A 14,453-nucleotide genomic window follows, 5' to 3' on the forward strand; every position below is an offset into this window, starting at 1 on the left:
TCCTTTTGTGTGTCCAGGAGGAGGAGGTTGTTGGGGCCAAGGTGTAGGCGCTTCTTTGTTTTCACTAAGCATGTCTTCTCCGATCATGCATAGGCATGAGATAGCAAGTATGGGATTCACTCTAAAAGTTCACTTTGAAGACACTTTGTCTTACTGTACATGCACCTCCACCAGTCCATGGTGGATAGGCACATTGCACCTAGATTCAGGATATATTCAAAGATGCATCTGATTACAAGGGCGAGTTGCTAGACTGATGGATGGCTTTGTTTGAAGCAGGGCATATGTGTACCTCACCAGGTAAAGGTCCTGGGTTGCTAAGCTCGCCCTGCAGATTACCTCAGTCTCCTCCCCTTGATCACCATCCCTGCTCACCATGGCAACAGAGCGGTGTGATCTATAGTCTTAGTTTGCTGGTAAATTTGTCTCGGCCCGCTGCAGAGAAAAGCAGACACCTTGGTGTGAACTGTCTGTGGACTGAGCCTCGTGGCAGGAGCTGTAGGTGGTACTTAGATGCTGAGGCACTCGGTCACCAAAGTACAGAAAGTGACAATGATGGCATGCATTTGGCAGGTGGAGTCCTGACTCTAGTCAGCACTTGATTCCTGCACTGGCACTTAGCAGAAGATCAGCTAAGCTGTGCTTAGAGTTCTGACAGACACGGAGCAGCGTTGCTTCAAAGCGCTCGGCTCACAGTGATGTTACAGAGCAATCAGCGCTTGACCCATCTTTCCACACCCATGCTGATTTTGATCATGAGATCTGCTTGGCCCAGGGGGAATGGGGAGAGCCTAACATACTCTGGAGCTTGACAAAGAAGTCCTGAATTTTCTCTTTACTTCTTGCTGTTGTCATAAACCACACCTGTTTGCTGGATAGATACTACTGGAGACACCAGAGGAGAAGGAATGTGAGAAAGGTGGGGCCTTCTCTCCCTCCACTCTGCGTTCTCTGGGGTCCAGGTTGGTGGCAAGAACTAGCTTACCTGACAGCCGTTACGCAACATTTGTATCAATGGGTAACTACTGTGAGAATCCACCAATTACAGCTCAGAGACATAAATACACATGGCAACTTGGGTAGAATTGATGCGGTAATGCACATCTATAATCCCATCAATGGGAAGGCTGAAGTTGGTAGTTTGAGGTCAGCTTGGGATACACTGCAAGATCCAAGCCAGCTGGAGCTAACTGGAAAGAAAGAGAGGGAAAAAACAGGAGGAAGGTGAGGGGGTAGAGGTGGAGGAAGAGGGAGACTTAAAAACACAAAAGGAAAGAATAGAGAAGTTAATAAAAATAGAAATGACACTTACCCTTGACAAAAGCAAAATTATTTTCCAATAACTTGAAAATACATTTTTATTTTCTTTAGCATTTTACAGAGCACATTTACACAATAGCAAAAAAAATAACATTTGCTTTCATCTTTCATGTGAATCTTTGATAGAAGCATTTCTTTCCCTTTTTTCGGCCTATGACTGTGTGGTTGCATTAGAGACTCATGGTGTCCATAGAGAGCTTTGGTGGACAGCCAACAGGCACACTCGTTGCCTTCCACACCAGTGGAACCACTGGCACTCCCCTAAAATGCAGGCCCCTTCAGGAGAGTCACAGTCTGTTACTTGAAATGAGGGCATTGCGGGCTTGCAAGGCTGGGGTGACCGAGGTGGACGGCGCTAGGACAAAACACGGTCCCATCTCAGAGACTAAGGAGAATAAGGGCCACTGGGAGGTTCATGCCTGCTGCAGGCACAAACCTCTGCCTCGGGCACAGGGCCATCCAGGAAAGAGCTCTGTGCTGCAAGAGAGCAGAGGCTCCACTCCCTCTCGGAGGACAGCAGCACTCTTTGATGGCCACTGAATCACCACTGGGAGCAACAGAACTCAGGAGGCCTTACAATTCAGATTTTAGCCACTAAATGTCAGCAAGCAAAAATACTGAAAAGATTTTCTTCTATGGATTTCTGTTTCCCAATTTGGAAGGATAAAATGGAGGGATCTTTCCACAGCTAGCCATCGAGCAGCTGCGGGCAAATTATGAAAACACCTGCAGTGTTCCTTCCAAATCGGACTGAGCAACCATGTTCACGTGTCTCTGCATGTACACTCAAATCCTTCACAAATTGTTTTGTAAAATTTTTATTGTCAGATAAAATGAGCCTGAGCTGGAAGAGGGGGAAGAAAACTCGGCCCCAGGGGCACAGTCATATTCACTCACAGGCGGATAAAATTTCTGCTTTGGGGTTTGTTTCTTACTCAGCAACAAAATGCTTGTTTAGTATGTGCCGGGCTCTGGGCTCAGTCCCCCGTACTAAAAAATGGTGGCAGCAGCGGCAGCAGCGGCAGCAGACCTACCTGGAGTGCAATGCCTCTATGCCTCCCAGGGACCTGCCCTATGCAGTCCCCAGCATGTCCTGGGACTTTAAAGGGGGCTCTGCTGATGTCTGGGAGGCCAGCTTGCTGTCACCATGCACAGCCGCTAGTTCCAGGAGACCCAGCAGCAGGGATCACTTGGGCCTCTGGATCTACCTAGAGGCTTCACTCTGTCGACTGCTCCTCGGTGAGGCTGATGCCCTACCCTGGGAATGTTGGTCCTCCAACTACTGGAAGCAAGATTGTGTTTGGGAATTGACTAACTTCCTTGGATGATCTGTCATCGTCACAAGGCAGGACTTCTGGGTCCCCACAAACACCGTGTCCTGTCACAACATGAGGCTCCCCTAACAGTGCTATTTCTGCTCAAATCCACTGAAGTGTGAGGTAAACACGACAGGAAATTTAGCTAAAACTCACTTAATGTCTCATATTCTTTCTTAGAACCTTGGCTCCAGTGGCTCTGGGAGTGTAGAGCTAAATAGTGGGATAAGAAGATTCTGTTAGGGGCCTTGACTGGCTGCTTAAGCAGTGACCAGTCGACAGGCATTGCCTCTTTGGATTATTCTTTCTGGTATAAACTTCGTTGCTTTGTGGGACAGTTCTTTCTTGACATGTTTCCAACACTTAGCACTATTCACTAGTGATCTCACCATACTGATTCCAAGGAGCTATCTCACCAGTCATCATCAAAATGGCAACAAGGCATGACTTTCCACAATGATGAAACATCTCATTTAGGGGAAACATAAGCTTCCTTCAATAGCTCATGCAGCAGCCACACTGCTCGTGTGTGCTTTTCTTATTTCTGGCCACAGTAGCAAGACATAGGGCAGAGCTGGCTTCATGGGACAAAATGGGAGAAAAGGGGAGCATCTTGCTTTCAGAAAAATAACAGCACACTCTCAACTACGGTGAGCCACTTTTACAGTGTGAACTGGGCTTAATCATCTCAATATAGTCAGCCAAATGCTGCACAGATGTAACAGGATGTAAACAGTCATGTAAACATATAACATGCATATTACATTCACAACATGCACTTTTCACCATGAAGTTGCTTCCTTGAGATACATGTGACTTACTATCCACATGGAAAACAGCATCCCACAGTGGCATGTGCTAGCAGCTCATTTTAATTTCAAAAACAATTTATCCAAAGCTGTCACTTTATACCAAAGGAGCATTAACACAATCCAAAAGACAGCAAATGCATATATATCACATCCAGAGCCTGAACATAAAGATTTGATGTTCACACAGAATTTCACACAGGATTAAGGTCAGAGTGTGCTAGCCTCTAGCTTCTACTCACTGCTGCATGATCTGGGTGCTGAGAAGCTGTCCACCCAGGTGACCTTGCACTGCCCGGCAGGTGATCTGGGTACTCATGAAAACCAGCATTTTCAAAAAGTAAGAGGTGAATAGTCAAAGTTGCTTGAAACAATTTTTCTACCTTCAGATGGGCAGAAAATGTGGGTATTTCTAAAGGAACTAGCAAGTTCATTTTATGTAATTCCAAACAAGAAGAGGGAAGTAAAAGGGGGAAATGTGTATGTTCTGTACATATTAATACTGATAGAATTGACTAGCCAATATTATTGCCTTCACAAATCTTAAAGTTAAGTTTTAAATTAGTGGTGGTATTAAAGGAACTGGACATAGTCGTCCAGTTCCCTTTTTGTCCCTGAGTGTTAAAATTCCTTGCATTTAATGAGCTCCAGGTGGCACTTATATAGGAAGACCTTAACTTGTATAAACGTCTTAACAATGCCCCTCGGTGTACGTGTGTGTGTGTGCACACGCGCATTCGTGCATGAGTGTGGGCTCGAGAACACAGGTGCTGCTGAGAACAGAAGCCATCGGTGTTCTGCATTAGTGTGCCACACATATGTCTACATGAAAGCCAACAGCACTTCTCCAGGTTTCTGAAATTCCTCCCCCAGCAGTGTCTGTCTGTCTGTCCCTCTGTACTCTTGAGGTGCTCCCTTCGGGACTGCATATCTACCACAAGACAAAGACAAATACTCGCTGTTGCCAGTGTCCTGAGAACAGGACATTTTGCTTTTATGGAGGGAATGGAAGTTTCAAGTACAGATAAACAGAAAGAGCTGCTGGGTCAAAACATAATTAGCCAAAGCGTTTGTGCATCGAAAGTTATATGAAGAGATTAATTCAAATTCTACCCCATACAATAGTCGGTCACTGGGAAGGAGATGGATTCAACATTTCACAGGATTTCATTGTACAACAAATCATTAAAAATCACACAAGACAAAAAGAAAACACGTAAATGCAATCAAGAATAGATGATGAGGCCCGTTAATCTCGAGGAGCCACTTCTTTGCACTAAGACAATTCAGCTGATCAAGACTAAATGACGTCTTGTTCTTGTCTGAAGGTCACAGAGTGCTTTGGAAAGGCTAACTTCACTGCTGGGGAGAGGCTGCATTCCAGGGCCTCCTTAAACCTGGAGGATGAGGGTCAGTGACTGCAGAGACTCAGGAGCAACTCAAGGGGAACACACACAGCCCGCACCTTAGCAAATCCACCCAGCTACTGCACAGCTAGGCCTGAGCAGCTGTTACAGGGGTATGTGTTGGCATCTTTTTGCTAATTTTACTGGCTTGTTCTGTGATAAGTGCCATTCCTATGGCCTAAAAGAGATATGGAGAAACTGTATATCTTTTTCTTTTCTATCAGTAGACTGCACTCATTTTAAAAAAATACCTCAATTAAATAGTTTTCTTTACCAAGGCAATGGATGCCATCCTTTTTATTTACTATATACTACCATTTGAGAAAGAATATGATTGTTTGAGCATTTACCCCACAGCTTAGAACGTTCTATGTAAGGCTTCTGTTGTGACTCAAGTCCATGCCCCTCCAGGCCTATGCCTCTTGCCACATGTCAGGTGACCTACAAAACGACTGTGCAAACAGAAATAAAACTTTTCTTCAGTGAATCAATAATAGTGTTTGGATTCTGTATGTAAAATTCATATATGGATGGAACTGTTTTGAGAGCTGAAATTGAAATTTTTCATCACTGTATTTAATATTTAAAATTAGTATATTTTAATTGTTATCTTGGCTAAAAGAAAGAAAATATCCATTAGTAACCTGGAAAGGCATTAGTCTGTGATCAAAGGGAATTGGGATATAATTTAAATGTTCAACATACTAATTCTAAAGAATAGGACGAATTCACATTAAGTGATTTGCATACTATCCAGGAAGGTTATATTGTGTCTCAATGACTGCCAATATGTTCACTATTCAATCATGCTAAAATACATCAGCACAGTTAAAGATAACACAAATCAATGGGAAGTTAAAAGTGTAATCTCATCTTCCAGCTTGCTAATTACATACAATGAACTGCCTTTGAAGTGGGGACACACACGTAGAGTTTGGGTTGGTGCCATACTAGAGTGATCAGAAGCCAGTTGAAGAGGAGGAATTTGAACTCAGTGGCCTAGCAAATCCTGTCTCAATAGAGGTGGGATGCTATTTGGCATTCTGATTTCTCTTTCTTTGGGCCATCTCAATGGGTAAAGAAGGAATTTATATTTTATTTTATAACTCTGGGAGGATTCCCAAACAACAAACATTTATCTTACACATAAGCAATTTGGTAAGATCTAGAATAAGGGCTGTCATCTCTTTCATGGTCTGTGACTTCTTCAAAGTGTTCTAGAAACATTGCAAGCTTGATTAGCAGCAAAATGTCACCTAATCAGGCCTCCCTCCTTCCCTGGACATATGTACACACACACACACACACACACACACACACACACACACACACAGAAACACATGTTCTACACCAGTAGAATCTACTAGTCTAGCTGCAATCAGAGTATCTGACAGCTTCTCCCAGATGTTACAATGACAGCTGCTCCTAGATGTGTGCAAGGTTACAATGACAGATGCTCCCAGATGTGTGCAAGGTTATAAATACTGTCTGCACTGTGTCATGTCTCAGAACCTCTAGCACCCAAGTGGATCAGAGAGAATCAATCATTTCATTTACAAACTATCATATTCTAAATTTCTTTTAAGATTAAAAATGAGGAATACAATGGAATACATAATATTTTTCACTGGGTCATATAATTGTTTTATCCAAAACTCTTTTGTGTAGAAGGAAGGCTAGATACTTTTAAGCATAGTTTCAGCAATCATGAGTATAAAATGTTCCTTTGAAAAATAGAAGTTGTTTTTATGATTAACCTCGAGGAAAGCTCTGTGCTACTCCCACGCCTACCCTGGCAGCCATTTTGCAGTGTTTTCTCCCAGAAGCATACACTAGCCCGCCACTGTGCATGCAATGCACACAGGGGACAGAGACCCAGCACTGCGGTTGCCACATACTCCTGCAGCTCTGGGACTTGGTGCTTCCTGTACCACTCTAGCAGCAGCCAGTCCTGGGCATCTTGCAGTCTCGGTTGAAGCCTCGGTTGAAACTTGAACTTGACTGGGAAAGGCCATCTGCTCCAGTGCAGCACTCCTATCTCTTGGTTGGGTAATTCTTGGTCCCCCATGGATAAGAGTGACATCTAGAAGATCTAGAAGTGGAAAGAGTGCCATAGAGTCACAAACATTTCTGTCCAACTGGCAAATTTCAATAGCTCTGGCTTAAGCAAATATGAATAATAAATAAACCACAATTAATAAAAAATAATTAATACAATGGGGAGTTTTAGAAAGCTCTGACCTTTTGCTGAAACTTGGTGATAGGATTTTTCTCTTGTTCTGAGTATAATGAGAACCAGTGATTCTTCATAGTGGAAAATCAACACCATTCAAAGTAGCTTTTACCACATAAACTTCTATATTCATTTACCTGTATCACATGAACACCTGTGTTCATTTACCTGTATCACATTGTGGTAGTTTGAATGTAATTGGCCCTATAAGCTCATAGGGAATGGCACCATTAGGAGGTGTGGCCTTGTTGAAGTAGGTGTGGCCTTGTTGGAGGAAGTATGTCACTGTGGGGGAGGGCTTTGAGGTCTCCTATGCTCAAGCTATGCCTAGTTCAGATTACTTTCTGTTGCTTGCAGATCAGGATGTAGCTCCTTCTCTACTCTCAGCTACTTTTCCAGCACCATGTCTGCCTGCATGCTGCCATGTCCCACCATGATGATAATGGACTAAACCTCTGAACTGTAAGCCAGCTCCAATTAAATGTTTTCTTTTATAAGAGTTGCAGTGGTCATAGTGTCTCTTCACAGCAATAGAAACCCTAACTAAGACACACGTGAACATCTGTGCTCATCTACCTATATCACATGTTCATCAGTTTGAACAAGCAAAACAATGCAAGCAGATTCAATGTGCATTGCTTTTTAACTTGTATATATGTTTCTCAACACTTTCCACCATCATTATCCTGACAAAATATTGTTAAATCATCATAGGGGCTGGAGAAGGCTCAGAGGGTAAGGTACTTGCTGACAAGCCTGAAAATCTGAGTCCAATCCCTGAGACCCACATGGTCAAAGGAGAGAACTGACTCCTCAAAGTTGTGCTCTCACCTTTCATGAGCATCCCTGCTTTCTCTCTCACACACAATCACACTCAAAAATGTAATTAATTTAAATGGTCTCAGTTACACACCACTTGTAGAGAGTTATATCATAACTACTATTATGTTAATAATCTCTCTCTTTCTCTCATTTGTATGTGTGTGTTTGTATGAAAAAGAGAGAGAGAGAGAGAGAGAGAGAGAGAGAGAGAGAGAGAGAGAAAGAGAGAGAGAGAGAGAGAAGCCAGAAGGCCACCTTGACTGTTGTTCACTGGACACCATCTCCCTTGATTTTTGAACCAGAGTCTCACTGGCCTGGAACTCACTGAGTGGCCTGAACCCAAGGGATAAGCCAGCACTGGGATTACAAGCACACATTATCACACCTGTTTTTCTTCTTTCTTTATCTCTAAATTCTGTAAAACGGAGTATTTTGTGTACAGGTATTCTGCCTACATATATGTCTGTTGCTAGAGTTTTCCTGCCTGGCCCACAGTCAAGACAAATCTCTCTCACCCGCCAGTCCCAAGCCGCTCAAACCCGATCAAGTAAACACAGACACTTATATTGGTTTCAAACTGTATGGCTGTGGCAGGCTTCTTGCTAACTGTTCTTACAGCTTAAATTAATCCATTTCTATTAATCTATACCTTGCCACGTGGCTTGTGGCTTACCGGTACTTTACATCTTCCTTGTCCTGATGGCGGCTGGCAGTGTCTCCCCGACTCAGCCTTCCACTTCCCAGCTCTATTCTCCTCCTTGTCCCGCCTACACTTCCTGCCTGGCCACTGCCAATCAGTGATTTATTCATTAACCAATCAGCAACACATTTGACATACAGACCATCCCACAGCATATGTCTGTACACTACTTGCTTGCCTGGTGTTCTTGGAGGCCAGAAGAGAGTGTCAGATCCCCTGGAACTAGAGTTACAGACAGTTGTGAGTCCCCATGTGGGTGCTGGGAACTGAACCCAAGTTTTCTGGAAGAGCAGCCAATGCTCCTAGTCACTGAGCCATCATTCCAGCCCCTATGCCTATTTTATTTCTTTTTTAACTTGAGTTTTGAGTTTTGGCAAGCCCTTTCCCATGGAGCTGTCTCCTCAGCCCCACACTTAGAGAATTTATGACTCTCCCTTACTTACACACAGCTCTCCTGGTCAATCACTGAATCATTAAGCTGCAATTTGGTATGTGTCTACCAGGATTTACAATTATTCACAAATGAGAATGGAGAGGTACCATTAAATAAACCAATAATGCCAATCATAAGTCTCTATAAACTCATATACCTAATTTTTCATTGACACATAGTTTGATTTTCTGCAAGAATATGAAGCTATTCACTTCCCTTGCTCTTGAGCCTCTGAGGAAATATACACAAATGACAATAGCCATACAATGATAGCCTCTGCCCCACTACTTCAGGCCAAGGACACTTGAAATAATAAGATGCTGAAAGTCAAGAACAGAACAGAGACATGCACACTACCAGCAGGAGGCTTGTATGCTCAGCACTTGAGCAAAAGTGAAAATACAAACATCTCCCTGGGATGGTGGGAGGAGAGCACCTGTAAGGACAGTAATTTCTATCCACAATGTGTCCTTGCAACATGGAGATTATCACCTTGGCTCCCCAGCCTCAAATCACACACAGCCAAATTTGCAAAGGTTATATTTTAGAAACATGTTATCAAGCCAAAGGAGCAAGTGGAAGATAATCTCATGTGTGATTCATAAGAAAGGCTCATGGAATGGGATCAGAAGAGAAAAGCAGGACACTGAACTGAACTCAAAGAAGAATGTAATTTCTCTGTAATAACCTTAGCAAGCCGTTCCTGAGTCCTCACTTTCAAGGCTGCTTGCTGTCCTTAAGGGAAACTTTCAGAATAACTTAGAAAGCTACCACAAAGTATCTTTATTGGCTACAAAAAGAAGTGTTCTTCCCCCAGGAGAAGCCTGCTTTCAGGAGTCCTGAGCATCTGGGGTATGTGCTGGATGTGGATGGTTCAACTCAATGGCTCCTTGGGAACACAGAGGGACACCTCTGTCAGCTGCTGCTCCTGGAACTCATGGCCTCCCAAGCACAGTACTTTCACAGTGCTGGCCAATCCCTAAATGCCAGGACCTGACTTCTTTTCCACTGAACTTCTCTGCTGTTTACTCAGTTCTTTGTCCATGTTAGGAAAGGCTGGAAACAGCAGGAATGGGTACTTCCTGAGGAAGGCAACCAGCAAAGACAGGCTAAAGCTGGAAGATGACTATTCCAGCCCCCTCCCTTTGAGTGGGAGAACTCCAGACGCACTGTCTACAAGGCTTTTCAGAGTGTGGTGCAGTGGCCCAAGCTTCAGACACCAAATATGGAAATTTGCTTGACAGTGAAATCTTACTAACTTCATTATCTTCATCAGTATTTTCCAGAACCACCTAGCAAATAAACTAAGTACCTTCAAATCATTATGGCATCACTTTGCCTAACTACAGGAGTTCTAAACTAGATTTAAATTTATCAAGCAGTTTATATATCTTAAAGTCACACTAAGTGTGGTTTGCTTGACTATGAGAACAATGGATATCTGAGCTTCCACCTCATCTAGAATGATCTAGCAACTATTTAACTCAAGGAACCAATCAACCCAAAAATGCTTTCCCATTGACATCTAATAAGCAGCCAGTAGGTACTAGGCAGAAACCTTTTGCTTCATTGGAGAACACAGTAGTGAGGTCTCCACAGAAGCTGGGCAACACATATTCTCCCCATGTCTGTATCTACTCAAAGCGAATATAAAAGTGTTTTAATCAGTTTGTAGAAATAAAGCTTTATGAAACCAAGGATGGAGAAAGCAGCGTTAATGTCCAACTATCTCAATTCATCCTTCACCTTTGAAAGGAAACTCTGACTCTTACCTGTTAGTTGTAAAGTTGTAATAGCCGCTTTCTTCTAGGACCTCTTCAATCACAGTCTGAAATTGACAGAAACTTGGTTAATAGGGAATTAACAGCAACACAGTTAAAACACCTGGGACTGCAGAACACTACCTGCATCTGCTCGTATGTGAGTCCCTCTTCTACCTCAAGGTTGGTGGGTGGACCTGAAACACAGCAGTTACAGAAAGTCAGCCTTTGGTTCAGAACTTCTTCACTACACCTTACTGCCGGCAATTAATACTGCAATTGTAGGAAATAGGGTCAGTTTCTTAACTGTAAAGACTCAAAAGCAAATTCCAGGGCCAGAGAGATGGCTGAGCAGGTAAAATGTATTTGCTTCAACAAGCCTGAAGACCTGAGTTTGATCCCTCCCTGGACTCCCAGATGTCTTCTGACCTACACATACACACACACACACACACACACACACACACACACACACACACACACACACACAAATAAAATAAATTTAATTAAAAATAAAAGTAAATTCCAAAATGTCTTGGCCTTGCTTCTTTCCCATGCTTGGCAGCTCTGGGTGATGCCATTATGCAGCAGTGAGTGAAGACTTTGGAGCAAATTCAGTGTGAACCAATCAAGGAGGTAAGGGTATATGTGCTAGGTGAAGGGTGATTCCAGACGCACAGCACTCCAACCCACTGGAAGCTGCCCAAACCAGTTCTTGTCAGTTCAGTCTGCATTGACCTAGGAGGAACCCCACTGGAGGAAGGCAAGAGGAGGGGTTCTTAGCTTGGCTGAAAACATGAAGACAGAGTACTGGCTCATTTTAAAGCCTTGTTTAAAGGCACTGCCCATGGTGCCAGCAGGTTCTGTTGTCTAGCTTGGCTAAGCCTCCTCTGACAGGGGAGCAGTTAGTTAACCCAGTCTTGGGCTTTTGAGAGACTTCAGTCAGAATTCATTTCATCTTAGTTGCTTTGGTGAGACATCTGACCAGCAGGTGAACTGGTCCAACCTGGACCAGTTAAAAGCAAATGACTTCAGACATCACGTTATCGTGAGCTTGGGATTCCTCCTGGTTCAGTTCAAAAAACACTGTGCTCACCCAGGAGTTGATTTATCACAGGAATATACATTCACAAAGTTTCACAACAAGCAAAAATGACTTCTTAGGCAACAACAACAATACACTCCTGCAAGCTATCAAATATTTATCTGTGAAAACCTGACTTCTGGCTGCTGTGTCCAGGACCATCACTGCAGTTCATGGGGAATTCTGAAATCCTGGAAGAATGGGATGCTGCTTCCCAGGGTTAAGACATCACAAGAAGAATACAGTCATGCTGAGACCCTCCAAAGGCCTGACTCCTGTTACGTCACACTGACTATACAAGTACTATACAATGTTTATCTTGTTTATCATTTTATTGTCTTATTCTTACAGTTACTTCCATTTTACAGGAGACACTGTGAATTTCCGTGTGAATATGGAAATTACACAGAGAGTCTGGATTGTGTTGTGCTGTGGGATGGTCTGTATGTTAAATGTGTTGCTGATTGGTCAATAAATAAATCACTGATTGGCCCGTGGCCAGGCAGGAAGTATAGGCGGGACAAGGAGGAGAATAGGGCTGGGAAGTGGCAAGCTGAGTCAGAGAGACACTGCCAGCCGCCATGATGACAAACAGCATGTGAAGATGCCGGTAAGCCACGAGCCATGTGGCAAGGTATAGATTAATAGAAATGGATTAATTTAAGCTGTAAGAACAGTTAGCAAGAAGCCTGCCACAGCCATACAGTTTGTAAGCAATATAAATGTCTGTGTTTACTTGATCGGGTTTGAGCGGCTTGGGACTGGCGGGTGAGAGAGATTTGTCCTGACTGTGGGCCAGGCAGGAAAACTTTAGCTACAAATGGCGTCCAACGTGGTGGCAAGAGTTTCCACCTAAAAACTGAGAAAAGATTCTAAAACAGAGCTAAAAACAGTTCCTAATTGTCTCTTTCAAGCTAGCGGCAGCCTGCGTGTTTGAGCTACTTGGCGGGTTCCTGGTATGTGCGCTCGACCTGCAGTATGGCGGGAATGAGGCCTCTGCAAGTGACACATTAAGCTGTGTGGTGGATTTAGCCTTTGCTAGTACAAAAAAAAAAAAAAAAGAGGTTTCTGGGCTACACGCTGCTTTGATAGAAGCATAGACCCACTATTTCTGAGAGTTGATGGCTCCCAGAGCTGGCGGAAAACATACAACCACCATGTTGGGAAGGTGAAGTGGGCAGAGCCAGCAGCCACAGCGCCAGCGCCATTTCAGGCTTAGAAGGCTGCAGTTTAAAGCAATAGGCTCAAGCTAATATAAAATATAAGCCACGTAAAGATGGCTACCACACAGAAAATCTGGATTATGTTCTCTTTGATATTCGTAACTGAAGAAAAACATTTGATTACAAAAGCTGTTGAGCTATGCCAAAATGTATATTTTAAAGGTACCTTGACTTCAAAATTTGGATGTAAGGATATGTTGCTTTGGAAAGGAGATTCTGCTTTTGTTTCCACAGAAAGCCAAAGGCTATGGATTTGTTCCAGATTAAGATACATCAGGTTTGACCAGCCAAGACCACCTGAAAGGTGACACCAAGGCCCAGATGATCCAACATCCAGAATGGTTTGAAGGCAACTGGCTCAGATGATACAGCCTCACGGACTACTCCATGATCCTAAAATTTTCTTTGTTTCCCCAGAAGATACAGTGCCCCCCTCCAGCAGGAAGTAGTAAGAGAAGCTACACCCAAATTCCCAAATATACCAAGCTGACTTTAGAGATGTGTAAAGGTTAAAACCTTCCTTTTTAAGAAAAGAAAAGGGGAAGTGCTGTGGGATGGTCTGTATGTTAAATGTGTTGCTGATTGGTCAATAAATAAATCACTGATTGGCCCGTGGCTAGGCAGGAAGTATAGGCGGGACAAGGAGGAGAATAGGGCTGGGAAGTGGAAGGCTGAGTCAGAGAGACACTGCCAGCCGCCATGAGGAGAAACAGCATGTGAAGATGCCGGTAAGCCACGAGCCATGTGGCAAGGTATAGATTAATAGAAATGGATTAATTTAAGCTGTAAGAACAGTTAGCAAGAAGCCTGCCACAGCCATACAGTTTGTAAGCAATATAAATGTCTGTGTTTACTTGATCGGGTTTGAGCGGCTTGGGACTGGCGGGTGAGAGAGATTTGTCCTGACTGTGGGCCAGGCAGGAAAACTTTAGCTACAGTGTTGTCTTTGGGATTTTTAACTGGAGACAGACATTTGATTGTAAAAGCTGCTGAGTTAAACCAATATATATATTTCAAAGGTATCTTGACTTCAAAATTTGTGTCTAAGGATATATTTCTTTGGAAAAGAGATTCTACTTTTGTTTCCACAGAAGATGAGAATCTGTGGATTGATTCCAGGCTAAATATGGTTTGATCAACCAAGTCCCCCTGAAAGGTCTCAGATAACAGCCATGGCCCAGATGATTCAACATCCAAAACAGCTTCAAAGCAACAAGGTGAGATGATTCAGCTTCACAGATTACTACAGCCAAGATTTAAGTATAATTCTTAATTTTCTCAGGATCCCCATAATATTGCCAGTGTCCCCCCAATCAGCAGGAAGTAGTATGAGAAGCCATGCCCAAA

At 43.3% G+C, this 14,453-nt stretch overlaps 1 protein-coding gene across 7 annotated transcripts in view; it reads right to left on the bottom strand.

The window, feature by feature from the left end:
* Positions 1-1,340: 1,340 nt before the first annotated feature.
* Positions 1,341-14,453, bottom strand: part of Nek10 (NIMA related kinase 10) — a 196,438-nt gene continuing 183,325 nt past the window's right edge. For 6 of the 7 annotated variants that reach the window (XM_052734077.1, XM_052734079.1, XM_052734076.1 and 3 more), the window contains 3 exons: positions 10,944-10,996; positions 10,812-10,867; positions 1,341-6,943 (listed from right to left, as the gene is read on the bottom strand). In XM_052734077.1, coding sequence (XP_052590037.1) covers positions 6,886-6,943; positions 10,812-10,867; positions 10,944-10,996 — 167 coding nt within the window. In that variant the 3' untranslated portion in view covers positions 1,341-6,885. The remainder of the gene's footprint in view (positions 6,944-10,811; positions 10,868-10,943; positions 10,997-14,453) is intronic. The other variant, XR_008217203.1, reaches the window with a different exon arrangement.

Source organism: Peromyscus californicus, unplaced genomic scaffold (genome assembly GCF_007827085.1).
Source record: "Peromyscus californicus insignis strain IS unplaced genomic scaffold, ASM782708v3 Scaffold_12__1_contigs__length_115047231, whole genome shotgun sequence".
Taxonomy (NCBI): Eukaryota; Metazoa; Chordata; class Mammalia; order Rodentia; family Cricetidae; genus Peromyscus; species Peromyscus californicus.